The sequence below is a fragment of the Pecten maximus genome, chromosome 1 (assembly GCF_902652985.1).
Source record: "Pecten maximus chromosome 1, xPecMax1.1, whole genome shotgun sequence".
NCBI lineage: Eukaryota > Metazoa > Mollusca > Bivalvia > Pectinida > Pectinidae > Pecten > Pecten maximus.
Window position 1 is genome coordinate 29,093,778 of NC_047015.1, and position 16,685 is coordinate 29,110,462.

The 16,685-nt window shown below is 34.8% G+C and overlaps 1 protein-coding gene across 2 annotated transcripts; it reads left to right on the top strand.

Moving 5' to 3' along the window:
- The first annotated feature begins 4,480 nt into the window (after positions 1 to 4,480).
- On the top strand, positions 4,481 to 16,227 carry LOC117329626 (methionine aminopeptidase 1-like). Of its 2 annotated transcripts, none has more exons than XM_033887653.1 (13): positions 4,481 to 4,608; positions 5,237 to 5,288; positions 5,659 to 5,741; positions 5,920 to 5,980; positions 6,375 to 6,466; positions 6,849 to 6,932; positions 7,158 to 7,225; positions 7,640 to 7,710; positions 7,910 to 8,041; positions 9,295 to 9,400; positions 9,853 to 9,890; positions 10,631 to 10,696; positions 13,295 to 16,227. In XM_033887653.1, the coding sequence occupies exons 1-13, from the start codon at positions 4,492 to 4,494 to the stop codon at positions 13,459 to 13,461; spliced, it is 1,137 nt and encodes a 378-aa protein (XP_033743544.1). In that variant the 5' UTR covers positions 4,481 to 4,491; the 3' UTR covers positions 13,462 to 16,227. The 2 variants fall into 2 exon arrangements, with proteins under 2 accessions (XP_033743544.1, XP_033743551.1); XM_033887660.1 differs by lacking the exon at positions 13,295 to 16,227 and adding an exon at positions 12,929 to 12,990.
- Positions 16,228 to 16,685: the final 458 nt, after the last annotated feature.

The following is a 16,685-nucleotide window of genomic DNA, read 5'->3' on the forward strand; positions in this document are numbered from 1 at the left end:
AAGCGCACTGAAAGTACTATAAATTTTGATCATTTTTTCACCTGTTGTCATCTTTTGTTGTGCTTGTTACCGAAAAACACAATTTACCGGATATAACCTGAAGAGTCAAGTCGTAATCCTTTCAAAGCAATTACAATTCCCGCAGTTGGGATCGCTAAAAGGATACGGAACAGCTGAAGTACAGGTTAACACATCATGCATACATATATAACGCATTTTGTGTAAATTGTAATCGTAAATCTATCACTGGCGGCCATATTTGATCCAACTTGGTACCCTACAAATGAGACGTTCCCGACGAACCGGTTCGTACCATTTAGCGGAACGACTGGTTCGTTCCGGAACAACCGGAACGTTCCGCTAAATGGAACACGCTACAATCTTTGTGCATGGATGATTTTAGAGTTACCTCCCCCTTGCGCCCTTGATACGTTGTCGTTCCTCATTTTGATAAAGTTGACTGCCTCTTTGTCAGAATTTCTGATTGTCGTCTTGTACACTTCTATCGTGTTTTCACGGTGACGTCAAGAATCTACTCCTTCTATAGCCTCTTTATGTTGTTTTCTATGTGGAAACCTGACCGAGCTGATGTAATCCAGGTGTGTCCTTAGTCCTTACCAGACTTTTGTAGAGAGGTGTGAAGGATTTCCCATCTTGTTGCTGGAGGATCCTGTATATTTGACCACAGATATTGAGTTTGCCTTTTTCACTTTTTCCATTATGTGATGGTCAAAATGCAGCCGGTCATCTATCGTGACACCAATGTCCTTGTCAGATCCTCTTGTAATGTTTCTCTATCATTTCCATCTTTCATAATCATATAGATCTTGGTATTGTCCGTATACAGGTACACACTAGCGTCCACGATGTCAGGAAGGTAGTTAATGGACATAACGAACAATATCGCTCCGAAATATGATCCCTGGAGTATTCCGACATTGTGCCATTACAACGTACTTCCATTTACTTCCATCTGTTGTTCTCTCTAAGATAGTCTTGAATCCATGAAAGGAGATCTTCATCCACTCCATATGACTCCATCTTCTTTAGTAGCCGCTTGTTAAGGACAGTGTTGAGGACTTTCATATAGTCGATATGCCCAGTGTCCCTGCCATACCTTAGTAGCTGTAGCCGTGTAGATCTTCCTGGTATGAAACCATATTGTCTAGGAGTGACGAGGATGTACCTGTAAAATATGTATGATGTGATGTTTTATAATCCTCTCTATATAGTCTTGTATATCACTAATGTTAGGTTGACAGGCCTATAGTTGCTGGCAAGAGATTTACTCCCCCTTTTTTAAAGATAGCTATGATTTTGTATCGTTTCCACTCCACTGGTACGTTTCTCTCCTCTGGTGATTTTCTGAGTATAATGGCTAGTGATATGGATGGCTCATCTCTCAACTCCTTAAACGCCAAAAAATGTAAACACCTGTGTATTAGCAATTCCAAGGAAAACACTAATAAATATAACATTGAAAAAGAAGGTCAAAAGAGCGAAATAACCAATACTAAATCCGAAAAAGATCTCGGCGTAACTTTTGATAGCAAAATGAAATTTAGTGAACATGCCTCCATTTGTGTTTCGAAAGCTAACAGATTAACTGGTCTGGTTTCCAAAACTTTCACCTATATCGACAGAAAAATGTTCCTAAACTTGTACTTGTAATTCGGCCTCATCTGGAATATGCATCTTGCGTTTGGAACCCTATGCTGCTCAAGGATAAAATTGTGATAGAGAGTGTCCAGAGGAGAGCCACTAAGAGTTATTGGATTAACCAACTTATCCTACGAACAACGACTCAGATCCTTAGGATTACCAAGCCTTGAATATCGAAGAAAACGTACAGATATCGTTCAAGTGTTCAAGATTATCAACAACATCGATAGGGTCGACAAAGATAAATTGTTTACAATGTCTCCCATTACCTTCACAAGAGGTCATTCTAAGAAGATCTTGAAGCCAGTGTCCAGACTAGAAGTAACCAAACATCGGTTTAACAGCAGAGTTGTAGATATTTGGAACAATTTACCAGAAAATGTGGTGTCTGCGAATTCTGTGAACTCTTTTAAATCGCGTCTAAACCAGCACTGGCACATTGAACCCTCCAAACTCGCTCCGACGTATTACAGTGTTACCTGATCGATTAATTGGTCACTACCAGGATACGCCTCCAGAAGCCAGAAGGGCTTATATTGGTGTTTAAATTACATAATTACATAATTACAACAGTTTTTGCAGATTTGTATTGTTCTTCTAGTTTGTTCCTCCTCTCTCTTCTATATGTCTACACGTGACTAGTAGGGGCTACTGAGTTTATACACTTTGTGATAGTATCATGTCCACTCCACATTCATTGTCCTGTAGTAGTTCTCCATCGCCGTCTTTCCTTGCTTCCCTGTCTATCTTGTCATGTTGCATTCTGTTTTTTCTTTCTTTTTTCTCATTTATTTCACTCATGAGAGCTGCTGCGCTTTTCTCTGGCTCTTCCTCGAGACCCCCATTGGTTCTTTGCCCTGGCACCTTGTGCATTTGGTTATTGACTATAGCCTTCACCCGTTCCTCGTTACATTTCTTTCCCATTTCTCCTTCAAGAAATTTTATCCTACTTTTAAACAGCTTCATCATGGCATTACATCTCTCCTCAATTTCCCTATCCATTACAATGGTTTTTTTTTAAACGTTTTTTTCTGCAGGGGCTACAAAACCACATAATCTCACCCCCCCCCCCCCCCCCCCCCCCCATTACATTTTATATACAAGTGTTCTGTACATCTCTGCCAATCCAATAGCTTGTCGTTAGAACTCGAGAACGAAATTTTGCAGTCTACAGCACCAACTCTGGAGTTATTTCTGGAGTTTGGGTTCGAAGCTGATCTTGCCGGCCTACCGGGTTACTTTCGTTGTTTATCAACGCTATCATGGTCGCCATTTTGTGTTTGCGCTAACCGCTAGTTGCCCTCCTAAATTGCATCAAAACCGAATTTTCACAGTATTCCTCCAAACGTATGTATGATGTGGCTGTTCCTCCATCGTATTGCATCTTATCAGTTTCCTTACTACCCCTTAAATATCATTATTCTCATTATTCTTCTTTTCTGTAGAATGTTTTGCATCCACCATACTTGGCATGTGAGTGGAGTTGCAACGCTTGCGATATCTTGCTTATTTATTGAAGCAATAATTGAATATCCCTGAAAAAAAAAGAGACCAGATTTCTATTTTGAACGCCGCAGTGTATTTTACAGTTAAGGTATCCTATAATTTTAATCTATACTACATAATAACGACAGCATCCCCATGTTACTGTTGTGATTTTAAACAACTTAGAGATACATCTGATCGGAGTATGACTGCAAATTTTAACTTTTAACAGAGAAAATCACACTATTTGTTCACGGAGGGCAATTTCGCAATGAACTTGATGTATGAAATGCAAAATTATAAGACCTAAATGAGTTTTCGTTTCATATCTGATCTTATGGAACAATCTTTGACACTTTGTTTTGTTTTTTCTTTTTTTTTTTGCGAGCGTTAATTTGTCGAGCAAAAATTGAATCTTTGAGACCAGCTTCTTAAAAAATTCATACATGAGATGAAAATAATATAACTTAGAAAACTTACATTTTAACAGGAAAACGTGGATGACTTATAATTAATCAAGCGGAGACAGCCATTTTGTCGGGCTATTCAAAATTCTATTATGACGTCATAATTGATTTTTGATTGGCACAACCAATTAAAAACGCCAATATTTTCATTAGCCACTCATCGTATTTTTTGATATCGTATTAAGTGAAAAACGCGATTTTACATCGGTGCGTCAACGTCCGACTTTACGTCAATGTACGAGCAAATTACAATTGTTGGCCTAGAGCTATAGCTTAAAATCAGATCGTCTATCAATGGCTAGGCTGTTTGGTTTGATCCTAAGTCTTTTTGTTGTATTCAGAGATATACCACAGTCCTTGTTTCTTTTTATTTGTTTCGTGTTTTCCTGTTTCCGGTCCTGTTATTTTCAAATTCTTATTTTGCTGCGACAACACTCGAAACAAGAAATATCTTTAAAAAAGATAAACGGCATAGTTTTAATGCTGGTGGTTATAATGTATAACGGCTGGTGAAATAAATCAACGAACTAATGCGTTTCAGCACGGATAACAAAATTATATCAGTTTGAATCATTTTTGGTGATAATAAAACTGCATTTGAATCGGGAATATAATTATATTGATATTTCATTTGAAAAGATACATTCACTTATTCAGCTTGCATTCAATCTTAACTTTGTTTCGTTTTTAACTGCATATCTGCATATTGCATTTACTGTTACATTGACCAATCACATACTTCATCTTGACCAGTAATGCCACCTGTCGCGTCATATCCGGGGCCAAAGTCCGGATATAAATCTGCTGACTACGTTATTCGGATCGAACGCGTACTCTAAGAAAGATAACTTTTGCTACTTCCGGTATCTGTGATAAAATGGCGGCGCCCATGGTAGCACGATTGTGTGAAACGCCAGGCTGTAGTAAAGATGCCAAATTACAGTGTCCAACTTGTATTAAGCTTGGGGTTCCAGGATCATTCTTTTGTGCACAGGTTCTCACTACGTTAAAGATCTATAAATATCAAGTCAATTACATATGTGAATATGTGCACTCTACTTGTGTAAATTGTATTGACAATGTGCTGGTTAAGTTAGTTAGCTCGTTTGAACTGTGTAATATCGTATAGTATGTTTGAAATATCATGTCTATTGATTGGACAAGGCGGTTCATGACCAATTTTGAAATAATATATATGGTCATAACTTACAAACTATATAAACTAGAGTACACGGGAGGCTCTAACAAAACACTATGGCCATGATATGTCCATTACAGAAAAATAATATATATATATATATATATTCTAAATGTATGTGGTCCACACTGATTGGAATTTGATTTACAAAAATCAAATTCAGGACATGTACAGCAGACTTATTTTTTTTCAACTTTAAAAAATGTCCATTCCTAACTCCTTTACAGTTTGGAATGGCCAAATAATTCTCTATGCTATATTAATTGTTTCACTATTGTGATGTTTGTGAAGAATGTGTATACTGTAAAATAAGTTACCTTTTCTGTCCTATTTACCTGCCAATTTAACTTATAATTACATAATCAATATGTCTGGTTTCCCTGACAAATTGCCTAGTTGACCAATTATTTTCATTATTTACTAGGACTGTTTCAAGGCTTTTTGGTCTGAACACAAGAAAATTCACAAGTTGGTCAGTAAGTATGAAGCTATATGCTGCATGTAGTGTATACATCAGAAATATTGTAGAAAATGATACATTTGTGTGTGCATTACATTACTTTGTACCTGTTAAGTGAGTCTGAATGAATCTGACTGCATATAGAATGTATATACATGTATATATCTATCGGCTTTAATATAATGTAGGTATCATGAAGGGTGTGATTTATCCACTACCTACAGTATATTAGAGTAGATAAGAATCATTCTGACTTCTGTAAATAATATAACAAGTAATACATATATATGTAAATGTACCTCTAACCTGTATTCTAAATGCATATATGTCATATTATTAATTTTTATAAGATTATTAACATTATATACAATTTTCTATTTTAACAGAAGGGAATGATAAGCAGTCATCAGACCAATATAATCCATGGCCAGGCTTCAAATATACAGGGCTGGTGCGGGCAGCCAAGGTGGTGAGTACTACTAGTCTGTACTGCTAACAAAGTTGATACCATCTGGTACATTCTCAACTTCTGAAGGGAAATGAAACATCTCTGATAACAACTTCTACCTAGATGTTATATATCTTCAACATCTTTTATTGCTGACTTTAAAATTGATTTCCAGTCATTATTTCGATATGATTTGTAGACACCCAGAAGGATTGTTCCTGACCACATACCAAGGCCAGACTATGCTGACCATCCAGAAGGTAACACACATTGTTACAGAGCATTCTGTACACATAGAATGACATCAGTTTTGAGAGACATAAACCCATAAAATACCACAGACAAGTGATAGCTAATATATACCTGTCTGTAGTATTCATATTGCATAGACCAGGGCAGTTTTACTTAACCTTCTTTTTTTGACTAAATAAAAGAAACTTTGATTTTCAAAGTACACTTTAATTAGTCATTGTTTGACTTTTATTGGTTTTCAGTTAATTCAGGCTCTTTTTACTTTTTGATAATTCCACACCAACTGTTTAAAGTGTGAACAATAGTTTTTCTATGATTTTAGTTCTATCATTTCACTGAACATATAGATATCAGCTCAATTGTAAAGTGATAGTACCTTCTGTGTAACTGTTATGTTTTCAGGTGTGCCAATATCGGAAAGACAGATGAGAGGGACAACTAACATAAAGGTTTTGTCAGACGAGGAACAAGAGGGACTCAGAGTCGCTTGTAAGGTAGGTATGGATTCACACTGTTGGTTAAACAGTGTTCAAAGTTGATATTAACACCTTGTTATACTGTATTCAACATTTATATAACACTCTGTAAAATTTTTGAATTCATTATTTCAAAGTAAGAAGAAACTGTACATATGATGAACTTACTGGTGGTGAAATGACCAGATCAAAGTAGTGAGAGTTTCATTTTATTCCTAGTACACTCTTGTAATTTTCAAGTCCCATGTTCTTGCATAAGTTTGAAATCTTGACAGATGTGTTAAATATAGTATGCTTGTGTTTTCTGTACATTCAGAAAAAAAATACATCTTAATTCTTACCTATGAACTTCATACTTGAATATTTATGCATACATGTTTTCTTTTAAATTTCACTATAGCTTGGTCGAGAGGTCCTCGATATAGGGGCAGCAGCCATAGGTGTAGGAGTTACAACAGAAGAGATCGACAGACTTGTCCATGAGGTAGCTTCTTATTCTTCTCACAATTTTAACTCAGTGGTCTTGTAAAAGTATGAAAACCTTCTGAAGAAAAATCAAGACTATGTTGGAAAATAATTCAGAATTTGTTTCAAAATTTAGAGATAGCAACTCATCAAATATGAAAATAAAAACCTATCATAAGAACTTTGGAGATATTAAAATGATGTTAGACTGTTGTTAGTAAGTATAATAAAGTTTCATTAACAGGCCTGTGTGGATCGAGAATGTTATCCTTCTCCCTTAAATTACTACGAATTCCCAAAGTCCTGTTGCACGTAAGTATGAAGGCCTTATGTGATATGTATGAAGACATACTCTAATATTGATTTTTCTGATCTACCTTCTTTGTTGATGACAATTCAAATTTTTTAAATATTTTGATTTAAATTAATTATACAAAAGAAAGTTATCTGTATAACTAAAAAGATTGTTAAGTTAACCTTGTTCATGTGGAATAAAATACTTTGAATTAATCATTTGGAACAATGACAAAATACTGCATTAACTTTGAATATGTTCTTGGCCATTTCACAGTGCAAATGATTTTAAAGTGCAAATGATATTTTCATTTATTAAATCAACTCTGAAGTATGAGTCCTTTTTGAATTGTAAAATATTTCGAAATATGCTCAACGATTAATTAGACAGAAGAAAGTTCCCTGTATTTGTTTAAATGTTCTGTGATACAGGTCTGTAAATGAAGTGATATGTCACGGTATTCCAGACATGAGACCTCTAGAGGATGGCGACATAGTGAATAGTAAGTTCACTACAACATTCACCAGTGGTTATTCCTTGTTTTAAAGTATATCAATTTCTCTGACGTCACCAAAGGCAAAAGTGAAGTTATTTATTGGCCAGATGATGCATTCACATTTCATATCAGAAATATTTCCTCAGAAGTGGTTGCTATAGTTTATTGAAATAGTTGTTATTTAACGTGATCTTTCTGTTAACAGTTGATATTACAACTTTCCACCGTGGATTCCATGGGGATTTGAACGAAACCTTTTTTGTTGGCAATGTGAATGAAGGAAGTAAATCTTTGGTGAAGACAACTTATGAATGTCTGAAATTTGCTATTGATGAAGGTAAGTATCTTTCTCATTGTTTTTTTCTGAATTTTACAGCAGCTTCTCCGAGTTTGTCCTCTATGTAATAATACAATATTCAAAACCATTTTTATACTCCAATTAAAACTTGTTAGGGAAACCATTATGATTTAGTATAATATGTGTTTATCACCTTTTTTATAATGAAAAAAATTGTCAATTACTGAGTTCAGTCAACACATGTTAGAAGACAGTATTTTCAACCAACGTAATAATTTGACATGGATTGAATCATTAAGGGTTTTAACAGACAATATTAGAAATGAAAGAAATTGGTCATGCTATCACCTGAAACTTGTAATAACATTGGTTAAACTCAGACATATGATGTAGTGGATGGGTATAGGACAGATGATTACAGTCAATCATCATGACAAACGATTTTGAAAGATTTATTTCCTTTCATGTTAATAGCATTTAATCTTGTCGAGAGATCTCTTTCAGATTTCATCAGATCTCTTTGAGGCTTGGTGAACTAAAGTATTTAGATGTAGTTTGCTTCCTTGATTCTGATTGTATTCTGATTTGAAATTTTTGTTTGTTACATTTCCGTTTTTTTCCCATTCCGATACAAGAATGTATGTTACTTTATTGGCCTAGAGTGAGCATATGTATGTTTTACCTTAAGATAATTTTAGATTTTGTTCTTCAAGTTTGTAATTGTGAGGTACTAATAATTATACCCCCGCAACGAAGTTAGGGGGGGTATACTGGAATCAGGTTGTCTGTCTGTCCGTCCGTCCGTCCGTCCGTCCGTCTGTCTGTAGACGCATTTTGTCCGGACAACTCCTCCTAAACCGATGGGCCAATTCCTATGAAACTTCACACAAATATTAATGATCATGTGTAGATGTGCATGCCACTTTATTTTTCTCAAAATTATGGTTGCTATGGCAACTGGTCACTATAAACAGGTTTTCCGATAAGAACCATAGCTTTAAGTTTGTCCGGACAACTCCTCCTAAACTAAATGGCCAATTTCAATGAAACTTCACACAAATATAGAGGACCATGTGTAGATGTGCATGCCACTTTCTTTTTTTTTCAAAATTATGGTTGCTATGGCAACTGGTCACTATATTACTGGGTTATCTTAGTTAGCTAATTAACAGTTCCAATTCACCATTGACTTGTGCAGATTGCGGGGGTATAAGTCAGCCTTCCTGGCGACAGTTCTAGTTCTTCATGATTTTAAACAATTTTTTATCCAGCATGAATGTCTTTTTTTTCAGTAAAACCTGGTGTACGTTATAGAGAGATGGGTAACATAATACAGAAACATGCCCAGGCCCATGGCTACTCTGTAGTGCGGAGCTACTGTGGACATGGCATTCACCAGTCAGTATACCATATGTACTCCTTACACAACATATATGATTAGTGTATGATTATTAATACCTGAATATGGTCCTGCAGAATTTGGAAGCTTTGCATTCTAGATTTAGGTTTTTGGCCTTTTTTTACTAAACATGTATGTTTTTGGCACTGATTTTTTTTACCTCAGTAATTATAAACTTAAAAACTTATAAACTATAAACAATTGCAGTACATCATAGAGGAGCAGAAATAATTTTGATTAGATTGGATATCAGCTTTGATTCCGTATATACTGTCATCAACATCTGTGTGTTGATCACTTCAAGGTTTTTTTTCTAGGTAAGCCAAGCAAAATTTATTTTTCTGACATCTATTTTGTAATTGTTGAGATTTGAATAACATTTTTAGAAGATTTATCTCCCCTGCCTAGCATCAGCTTGTAAAGTCTAACCTTATGTTTCACAAACTTTCAGACTTTTCCACACAGCTCCAAGTGTACCACATTATGCCAGTGAGTATTTTGTTTATAGAACATGTTTGTTACTTTTTTTACATGTATACATCTGTAATCATGTTACCAAACACAGTTGGCCATAAGCTTTTCATGGCGTTCTTATGTATTGGCAGTCATAGTTTCAGAATCCTAATTTTGTGTATTGGTTTGGAGTTTTTCTTACATGCCACAGCCAAGGTCATCAAACTGTTAGTGGATGATGGATGCTATTCAAAGGAACTTTTATAGTGCCTTCATACTGAAATGTGATGACCTCAACACAATGGCATGACACCCCTCCCAGTCACTTATACCGACAGTGAACTAGCTAGTCTCTTAGGAACATCAAGTATAAAGCTATTAGGTTGATAGGTTAAAAAAATAGGTATTGCTAAGTAAGGAGTTCAGGTGGTACAGTCCCTGATCTGTAGAGGTGTAGTAATATTATCTTGTATTTGTCTTTAAACAATTGAACTGTTCTTTAACAATACATTAACAGATATGTATTTTTACATGTGTGTAGGAAAGTTTATATTGCATTCTGCCAGTACTACTTAAAATTTTAACAAATTATTAATGATGATTTAAAATCATTTGAATAATAGGTTTTGATATTACATATTAATTCTTAGAAATTTATATACAAAAAGTCATCAATACTGATGGAGTCAATGAAAATACAATTGAAGCTTCCAGCTGAATTTAACAATATTTGTTAATGTAACCCTTTTGAAATGTTTGAAATATTCACTTTTCAGAAAACAAAGCAATCGGTGTGATGAAGCCAGGGCATACATTTACGATAGAACCCATGATCTCTGAAGGTAGGTTCACATTTACAGTAGAACCCATGATCTCTGAAGGTAGGTTCACATTTAGAGTAGAACCAATGATCTCTGATTTCGAAGCTAGGTTCACATTTACAGTAGAACCCATGATCTCTGAAGGTAGGTTCACATTTACAGTAGAACCCATGATCTCTGAAGGTAGGTTCACATTTAGGGTAGAACCAATGATCTCTGAAGCTAGGTTCACATTTACATTAGAACCCATGATCTCTGAAGGTAGGTTCATATTTACAGTAGATCCCATGATCTCTGAAGGTAGGTTCACATTTACAGTAGAACCCATGATCTCTGAAGGTAGGTTCACGTTTTCAGTAGAACCCATGATCTCTGAAGGTAGGTTCACATTTAGGGTAGAACCAATGATCTCTGAAGCTAGGTTCACATTTACATTAGAACCCATGATCTCTGAAGGTAGGTTCACATTTAGGGTAGAACCAATGATCTCTGAAGGTAGGTTCACATTTACAGTAGAACCCATGATCTCTGAAGGTAGGTTCACATTTACATTAGAACCCATGATCTCTGAAGGTAGGTTCACATTTAGAGTAGAACCAATGATCTCAGATTTCGAAGCTAGGTTCACATTTACAGTAGAACCCATGATCTCTGAAGGTAGGTTCACATTTACATTAGAACCCATGATCTCTGAAGGTAGGTTCACATTTAGAGTAGAACCAATGATCTCTGATTTCGAAGGTAGGTTCACATTTACAGTAGAACCCATGATCTCTGAAGGTAGGTTCACATTTACAGTAGAACCCATGATCTCTGAAGGTAGGTTCACATTTACAGTAGAACCCATGATCTCTGAAGGTAGGTTCACATTTACAGTAGAACCCATGATCTTTGAAGGTAGGTTCATATTTACAGTAGAACCCATGATCTCTGAAGGTAGGTTCACATTTACAGTAGAACCCATGATCTCTGAAGGTAGGTTCACGTTTTCAGTAGAACCCATGATCTCTGAAGGTAGGTTCACATTTAGGGTAGAACCAATGATCTCTGAAGCTAGGTTCATATTTACATTAGAACCCATGATCTCTGAAGGTACATGTAGGTTCACATTTACAGTAGAACCCATGATCTCTGAAGGTAGGTTCACATTTACAGTAGAACCCATGATCTCTGAAGGTACATGTAGGTTCACATTTACAGTAGAACCCATGATCTCTGAAGGTAGGTTCACATTTACAGTAGAACCCATGATCTCTGAAGGTAGGTTCACATTTACGATAGAACCCATGATCTCTGAAGGTAGGTTCACATTTACATTAGAACCCATGATCTCTGAAGGTAGGTTCACATTTATATTAGAACCCATGATCTCTGAAGGTAGGTTCACATTTACAGTAGAACCCATGATCTCTGAAGGTAGGTTCACATTTACAATAGAACCAATGATCTCTGAAGGTACATTTGTAGGTTCACATTTACAGTAGAACCCATGATCTCTGAAGGTAGGTTCACATTTACAGTAGAACCCATGATCTCTGAAGGTAGGTTCAAATACAATAGAACCCAATATTGACCTTTCATTCAAAAATGTATGGATGAGGATGGCCTTGGTTGAAGGTCCTGAAATCAACTTTTGAAATAATCGAATAGACAAATATAATCTGCTTGTGAGACAAATGTAATCTGCTTGTGTGTGGAAACAGTATAAAAAGAGAGATGATATGGAATTCATTTCTTGTAGTCTTTGTTGATCATATATTTACAGAGACCTGGAGAGATGATATAGAATTCATTTTTTGTGATCTTTGTTGATCATATATTTACAGAGACCTGGAGAGATGATATAGAATTCATTTTTTGTGATCTTTGTTGATCATATATTTACAGAGACCTAGAGAGATGATATAGAATTCATTTCTTGTGATCTTTGTTGATCATATATTTACAGAGACCTGGAGAGATGATATAGAATTCATTTCTTGTGGTCTTTGTTGATCATATATTTACAGAGACCTGGAGAGATGATATAGTATTCATTTCTTGTGGTCTTTGTTGATCATATATTTACAGAGACCTGGAGAGATGATATAGAATTCATTTCTTGTGATCTTTGTTGATCATATATTTACAGAGACCTGGAGAGATGGTATAGAATTCATTTCTTGTGATCTTTGTTGATCATATATTTACAGAGACCTAGAGAGATGATATAGAATTCATTTCTTGTGATCTTTGTTGATCATATATTTACAGGAACATGGAGAGATGATATAGAATTCATTTCTTGTGATCTTTGTTGATCATATATTTACAGGAACATGGAGAGATGATATAGTATTCATTTCTTGTGATCTTTGTTGATCATATATTTACAGGAACATGGAGAGATGATATAGTATTCATTTCTTGTGGTCTTTGTTGATCATATATTTACAGAGACCTGGAGAGATGATATAGAATTCATTTCTTGTGATCTTTGTTGATCATATATTTACAGAGACCTGGAGAGATGGTATAGAATTCATTTCTTGTGATCTTTGTTGATCATATATTTACAGAGACCTGGAGAGATGATATAGAATTCATTTCTTGTGATCTTTGTTGATCATATATTTACAGGAACATGGAGAGATGAGATGTGGCCCGATAACTGGACAGCAGTCACTCAGGATGGGAAGAGGTCAGCCCAGTTTGAGCAGACATTACTTGTCACAGATATAGGTTGTGAGATTCTCACACGGCGTAGGGATAATGATGGACAACCACACTTTATGGACAAAATGTGATGGTGATGTGTCCGTGATGTACCTACAGTAAACATTATCATACAACTTCTACAAGTATGGGGTATCAGATTAACACTGAGCCAGTACCTGTGCAAGTGATATCAAATAATTGATGAAATGTTTATGTTTTATATTCATTTTTGATGTTAAAGAAATGCTACAGTTGGTCAAGTCGCTGTTCATTTATGTAAAGTTTGACCACACGAGATTAACTCAAGCCTACGTTCCCCACTCCAGATTTCAAATCGCTTGAATTGTCCAATGGCAAATAACCAGATTACTACCATAGGCATCTTACTGCATATAATACACATAAAAACAAACTATGATATGTTTTACTTCTGTCGGCTTTGATGGTTTAATGTCATAATAAATCTGATCAGTGCTGTAGCTTTTGTTTTGTTGTGCATGTGTGTACCATATCATTTAGTCCTGTAGAGATCTGTAACACACTTGTTTTTGCTGCAGACCCGTCACTGTGTAAGTGCCATTTAAACTCTGCAAAACTTCAAAGCATTAATTTTAGTACAACTTTGATATCATATTGATATGTTTTGATTTGTTTTGTTTTGTATTTATATTATTTCTCCTCACAAGTAGACAGTTATGAAGTTATAAACATATTGAGTAACATTGTGGAGAGTTCTGAATATGTTTGTGTTTAGAATGGCCAAGTGTTAGACATGTGGTAGCCTGCTGTGGGGTGTCATTAAGCAAGATTGTATAAAATAGAAACAGAGTTATTAACAACAAATATGAGTCAAGTTTTACCAACTGATCATAATCACTGTTATTGGCTCCAATAGAAGTGGGCCTTAAAGGGCAAGGAAACATACAAACTTAGAATTAACTTTCACAGACCAGGTGATCTCATACCTTTTCATGTCTGATTTGGGAATCGATCCGAGGTCACCCTGGAAAATGGATCTGAGGTCATCATTGGAAAAGGCACGTGTAACATTCACTATACCACCTTGATTGATAACAAGAAAATTTTCTTTTTCTTTGATATGAAATCTCAAAGGAGCCTATAGATTATAATTCAAATGAACTCACCATAGCGTGGCATTGTAAACTCGCTACAATATGGCATTGTTACTTAACTCGCCAAAATATGCAGTTGTTACTAAAATCAAGCTTTAGGTAGAAAACTCGCTATATCTAGCAGAATTATCTAATAAAGGAGACTTTCTTGGTATGGTTTATCAGTCCCTTGCTTTGGAACTATTTCTGAATGTATCGAATCACAAGATCTGATGAAATTATATTTTGCATGTGATAAGAAATGTTTATATTTGTGCATTATAGTGTATCTGTACTGGGTGTGACTGTACTGGTAATGCTAGCACATATCCTTTGGATCTTGGTCTAAATGTTTTTGACTGCTGATGTACTGTGTTGCTGAATGTCCTTGTATAAGTATCATTGCCCATTAGAGGTCTGAATGTACGTATCATAAATGTACAAATGTACAATTCATTTTAAGGGTGTGTACTACCTTATTGTAGATTTGTATCAATTCATACAATGTATAAGTGTACAATTTATCTTAAGGAGATATACTACTATGTATAATTGGAAATTCTATCTTAAGGATGTATACTACCTTATTTTTTTAATTGGATCAGACAATGTATAATTGTACACTTTATCTTAAGAGTGTATACTACTATAGATATATATCAGACAATGTATAATTGTATACTTTATCTTAAGGGTGTATACTACTATAGATATATATCATACAATGTATAATTGTACACTTTATCTTAAGAGTGTATACTACTATAGATATATATCATACAATGTATAATTGTATACTTTATCTTAAGGGTGTATACTACTATAGATATATATCATACAATGTATAATTGTACACTTTATCTTAAGGGTGTATACTGCCTTATTGTACATTTGTGCATTTCATTTCAAAGACAATAAGAAACCATTAATAACTGTTGTGAGTGAAAACTTGGTATTTTCTATGTTATAGTGAAAAAATGGTACAGTACCTGTACATATACCTATACAATGTATATCTATTATTTTGGTCATCCTGGTGTGTTTTTAAAATAAAATGTTATTGGAGGTAACTTTCATACAAATATACATACATGTATGTTTAAACTAATTGAAGAGCATAACTTTTTGTTAACAATGTATTTTATATGCTATACTAAACATCGTTTACTGATTGGTGTGTTATTTAAATCTCCCTTCGTCTGTGGTCTGTCATCACTCCATCTGTTCATCGTTTGTACGTAAACTGTCCTTGTTACGCTATATCTCAGAGAGTACACCATGGATCTTTCTCAAATTTCATATGTAGGTTCCATTTGGTCCCTAGTTGTACATATTCCATTATGAGACTGAAAAAAAATCAGTCTTACACGTACCAAATAAAGTTTATTCAATGATAGGCGCCAAGATGCCTCTGGGATCTCTCGTTAATGATGCAGAGTAATGGTAATTAGTGCTGGTAATTTATGTTTCCCGATTTGATCATGTTCTCTTGGAGTTTTATACTTGATTGTTCTAATGGCTTTACCTTATTGTTCCTTTTCCATTGTGACATCACAGCATTGTGTTTTGCATACATGTACCTCTAATGGATTCTGCAGTGAGTGATACACATGTGACGGGTTGGATAATCAATTGCCCAGTACAATTGCTAGGAGTGTATGATACAGTATGATACATTTTAAAGATTTAAGGGTTTTTTCCTTAAATCATTGGAAGTCTATTAAATCTTTCACTTGCAAAAAATCTTTTTCTTGATATTTTTTTTTTCATTTTGAGACATATTTTGTTGATATATGCCAATGTTCTACATGAATTGGACAATATTGATGATAATGCCAATGTTCTACATGAATTAGACAATATTGATGAAATATGTATGTCTCTACTGCCGTTTTGATAGAAAAAGAGCTATACACAGTATGACAAAATCTTAACTGTTGGAAAAGTCCACAAACATACAAAATATAATGCAAACATCACTAATAATGAGTTAACAGTTACACCTCTGTAGCACTTTAATGTTACCACAGGCCGTTAAAAGTAAATAATAATAATAATAATAAATATTTTATTAGCGTGTCACACATTTTAAAATACATACATAATAGTTTCAACTAAAACAATGCATGATTTATAAAATGCCCAGCCAGTATTTGGCTTACGAGACACAGAAATTAATATACAACATTAACACAAATCAA